We start from the raw sequence: 4123 nt of genomic DNA on the forward strand, positions 1-4123 counted from the left end.
ACGCATTGTCGACGTAAAAGAAGACTTGTACTTCTTAGCTGGTGAAAACATAGGATTTAGAAGTGTTTCTGATGAAGGAGGTATTAACATATTTTATACATCCTACAGGCTACTGGTTTCTAGGCAGGCATGGAAGTAGAAGAAGACAAACAATTAGAAATTATCTTATCTTGTGCTTGTGAGCTGAACACATAGGATTTAGAAGAAGCGTTTAGCTCTCAACTTGGTGGGGCCGTAGAAATGGTCCCCCTATTTGAGAGCTGAACACATAGGATTTAGAAGTGTTTACATCGCGGGGCCATAGAAATGGTCCCCTATTTGAATAAATCTTGCGCTTTAGTTTTCTTTTACTCTTTATGATTTTTATTCTTCAATTTTGTTTTTGTTCCTGTTTGTTTAGGTCCTGGTCAAGTTGTGCTTTACCTGCCTCTCGTGAAGCTTCGACGACACATATTGAGATCGTGCTTGACTAAAATGCACGGGGACATACGTCGCCGCACACGCCTGGTGTGAACTGTGAGAACGGCCCTGCCCTAGGGGCCCGGTCAAACCATTGCCCACTTCCTAAATATACACAGCCGAGCCCCTGTCCTCTGCACACAACCGCCCACTCAGACTCTACTAGCTTCTTTTCCGCGTTTTTGCCCTAGTTATAACAGTTCAGGCTCCTTTAATTTTTCCATCAAAGGTGCGCTAGAGTAGCGAGATTAATTTGCATTGAATATAAATTGCCAAAATTGAGTGATTACGCTAGGACAGCCAGACAAAGGTTTTTTACAGCAAAAATGAGCCGAAATCTGTACAGCTTGACGCTTCCGGACGAACCGCAGGATCAGCGGTTGCGAGATCAGCTGCTTGAAGGGTGCAGATTGGCGAGACAGCTCGACGAACGGATGAGATCGATCCCGCCCGGCAAGCTGGCCGATCCCTCCAGCGCCCAGTTGCGGTGCAGCCTCGCGATTGCCTCTGCGGAAGCCATTGCCGCATTCAATGACGCGATCAAGCTCCTCTTAATCTCTAATAATCACCCTTCTAATTTAGCTGCACTACTCACGGCAACTAACTCTCCCCGACAATGCGTCGATCAACCCAGCCCGCCGCAACAAAAGAGGGTGTTTAATTCTGGCTTAGGAAAGGGGATAGCAGCAGACCAGGGCCCTAGCAAGAGGAATTCTCCCCCACTCTCGCCCCACGGATTAGCTGCAATTAATGTTAATGTTAATAGTATATTGAATATGAGATCGATCATCAGTAAACGACTCACTCCGAGCCCACCGGGAAGCATGAACGTGAGCCCAACCAGCGAAATGTCTGACGGCTCGCCTAGTACTGATGCGGCAGAAACCGCAGAAACGGCTGAAGTTACCGCAAGAGGAAGTCCCAGGAAAAGGTAACAAGAATCTAATTTGCCGTTAAAGATACGATAATTGCCAATTATATTTATATATAAAAAATGCAGCAGGAAGCTGCTGCCCAAGGTCACTCTTAAGATGCCGGCAGGCAATTTGGACCAGGGCGGGCCGGACAGCACCCCCCCTGATGATGGTCACACTTGGAGAAAATATGGGCAGAAAGATATCCTGGGCGCCCGCTTTCCCAGGTAGGAATCGCGCTTTTGCTTCAATTTCTGTTGCCTTTCGACCTTAATAAGCTCTACTTTGGGTTTTGCTTTCCTTAATGATGATGGTGCTAAATCTACAGGTAGCTTGCTTTAATAATAAATAGAGCTAAATCAAGTGCTTAGGCGAAGTTTAGCCGAATGAAGTGCTTACTTCAGCTTTATATATATTGAGTGGTTTTTTCCCAATAAATTAATGTGAGGCTCCATTGAGCTCCCAAGGTGCAAAATTGATGTCCGTCTATCAAATAATATGAGGAGGAGGAGATATGGGATAGATCCCTAATTTGAGACTCAATTCTACTATGGTACGATAGATGAAGTAAATCTCGGACAAAATTATTCTATGGAAAAGAATGAACGACTTTGCCTCTCAATGAGGAGGAGGAGATATGGGATAGATCCCTAATTTGAGACTCAATTCTACTATGGTACGATAGATGAAGTAAATCTCGGACAAAATTATTCTATGGAAAAGAATGAACGACTTTGCCTCTCGATGAGGAAAAAAACGTTGGTCTCTATAATTCAAGTGCAATCTTTTCCCTAATCTGACTAAGGTACACTATTTTCTGAATGGTTTTGTTGGCAGGAGCTACTACAGGTGCACCCACAAGATAGACCTGGGCTGCCCGGCCGTCAAACAAGTGCAGAGGTGTGACGAGGATTGCTCGGTCTTTGACGTCACTTATAGAGGCCACCACACGTGTCGGTCTCCTGAACTGGAGAAGCAGTACTGGCCCTTGGCCTTCCACCACCCCCTCTTCCCCTTCGGCCCGCCGGCGGCGGCCACCCACCTCCTCCCACTCATCAATGTCAATAAGCAGCTTAATCTGCTAGGCGATTTCTCCGGCACCTTGCCTAGCACTAGCTGCAGCAATCCAGCTGCGCCGCCCCAGCAATCAAACTTGCCAAGCCATATTGCAACCGCCCTCAAGCCTTCTCATGAAACTGCCCTTGAAAGATTCGCCTTGACCCAGCCCAGCTATTCCAACTTATACGTCCAGGCAACAAGCCAGCATCTCAATCCTGGCCTCAGCAGTCTCAGCTTTGCCAGCAGACATGACGGCTCCCGCTCAAGTGATCTGCCGCAGCCTAAAATGCCCATAGAAATCTTCAAGTTTGGAGAGAGCCGGACTAAGGCGGCCGTCGATGCTCCCCAACGTTCTGGAGAACCCAGTGATTCGGGTGCAGACGGTTCAAGAGCTGCAGATTCTTCTGCAAACGGTAAGTAGCTCGCAGTCCATGAAATCGTACATTAAATAATACCACCTAATTCCTGCAGTGTGTGCACCACAATACAAATGACCTTAGCTGGAGAGATGTGCAGGAGAGTAAAGCCTATTAGTTCTTGATCATTTGGTTGCTAGGAAGAACTACCATTAACGGGGTTAACCTTAGAAGGCCGGCGTGATTATAATGTACTAGGAAAAACTGCTTCGTTCGCCGCTTGTAAGATTAGAATTAATTGAGAGTAGACCTCTCAAATTAACGTCATCAAACTGCAAGCAGTAGAAGTATAATCAAAGCTTACGCCCTTCCATATTATTATTATTATGATGCCCTATTTCGCTTCGAAATTGTGGCTCGTTAATTTCCATATTAATTACAAGGATGTTAATTGACAATTCTTTTCTGTCTTCTCGTCTCATGCATATCTGGTGTAGCTGCTGATGCGACCTTCTTTGAGCTTGATCAGCACAAGTACAGCTCGTCGTCGAAGCCGGACACTAGTAGTATCGCGGGTCTGGACCATGAGAAGGAAATAATATTGGGCCCAATGGAAGATTGGCCCCTCTTCAAGCGCAGGCCTTTTCTCACTATTACTACATCCGAGGCCATGGCCTCTCCCCAAGCAGCTTCTCGCACTGGGCCATCACCAAATCATGAGCAACTGAGATTATTTGGAGAGCTCAACGTGGTAAGTAAAGAAGAGAACCCAAGTTCACCAAACGACCAACAAGCAGATGATGTTCCAAACTCCTCAACTTTTGACAACATGGATTTGCTTGGCTTCTTTGAGTCCATGGACTCTGATCCTGTGCCTTAGATAGAAGCAACGTCCTTGCCCTTGATGCATATATGGTACCTTTCCCTTGATGCCTATATGGAACTCTTCAGACTCTATTCATTGATATATATATATATATATATATATATATATATATATGTATATTCACTATCCCTTGAGCCAATACCATCAATGCTAAGGTGCACCCATTTTTGTTCTATGCCTTCCACACATTCCCCTAATTGGATTGTACTAGTCTAATCAGCTTAACTCAACATGTAATTCCTATTCAAGCACATAATTGTAGTCTAATCATCTTTCTTCTTGCATTTCATATGTAATAGTCTCCATATTTTATTCAAATCTTTTGTATGTTTGCAGAGCCGCACAAATTTAAAAGAATCTATTTATGGAAAAAAACCTTTACGCGGTTATTAGCGCGGCTACAGCCGTGTATATAACTGTGCATATAACCACATATACAGCCGCACCTG

The 4123-nt window shown here is 45.0% G+C and overlaps 1 protein-coding gene across 2 annotated transcripts; it reads left to right on the forward strand.

Moving 5' to 3' along the window:
• Positions 1-616: 616 nt before the first annotated feature.
• Positions 617-3895, forward strand: LOC147641552 (uncharacterized). 2 transcript variants are annotated; one of them, XM_086813248.1, is made up of 4 exons: positions 617-1390; positions 1460-1600; positions 2211-2845; positions 3286-3895. In XM_086813248.1, the coding sequence occupies exons 1-4, from the start codon at positions 786-788 to the stop codon at positions 3666-3668; spliced, it is 1764 nt and encodes a 587-aa protein (XP_086669374.1). In that variant the 5' UTR covers positions 617-785; the 3' UTR covers positions 3669-3895. The 2 variants fall into 2 exon arrangements, with proteins under 2 accessions (XP_086669374.1, XP_086669459.1); XM_086813333.1 differs by having other exon boundaries at positions 1463-1600; positions 3286-3894.
• Positions 3896-4123: the final 228 nt, after the last annotated feature.

This window comes from Cibotium barometz, chromosome 1, assembly GCF_041138505.1.
Source record: "Cibotium barometz isolate CiBa-2024 chromosome 1, ASM4113850v1, whole genome shotgun sequence".
NCBI classification, from domain to species: domain Eukaryota; kingdom Viridiplantae; phylum Streptophyta; class Polypodiopsida; order Cyatheales; family Cibotiaceae; genus Cibotium; species Cibotium barometz.

What these genes read in the sequence shown, in the direction of transcription:
- LOC147641552 (XM_086813248.1), top strand. Translation starts at nt 786, where the DNA reads ATGAGCCGAAATCTGTACAGCTTGACGCTTCCGGACGAACCGCAGGAT. An exon ending in AGAGGAAGTCCCAGGAAAAG is followed by an intron (nt 1,391 to 1,459) that starts GTAACAAGAATC and finishes TAAAAAATGCAG; the next exon opens with CAGGAAGCTGCTGCCCAAGG. An exon ending in CTGGGCGCCCGCTTTCCCAG is followed by an intron (nt 1,601 to 2,210) that starts GTAGGAATCGCG and finishes TTTTGTTGGCAG; the next exon opens with GAGCTACTACAGGTGCACCC.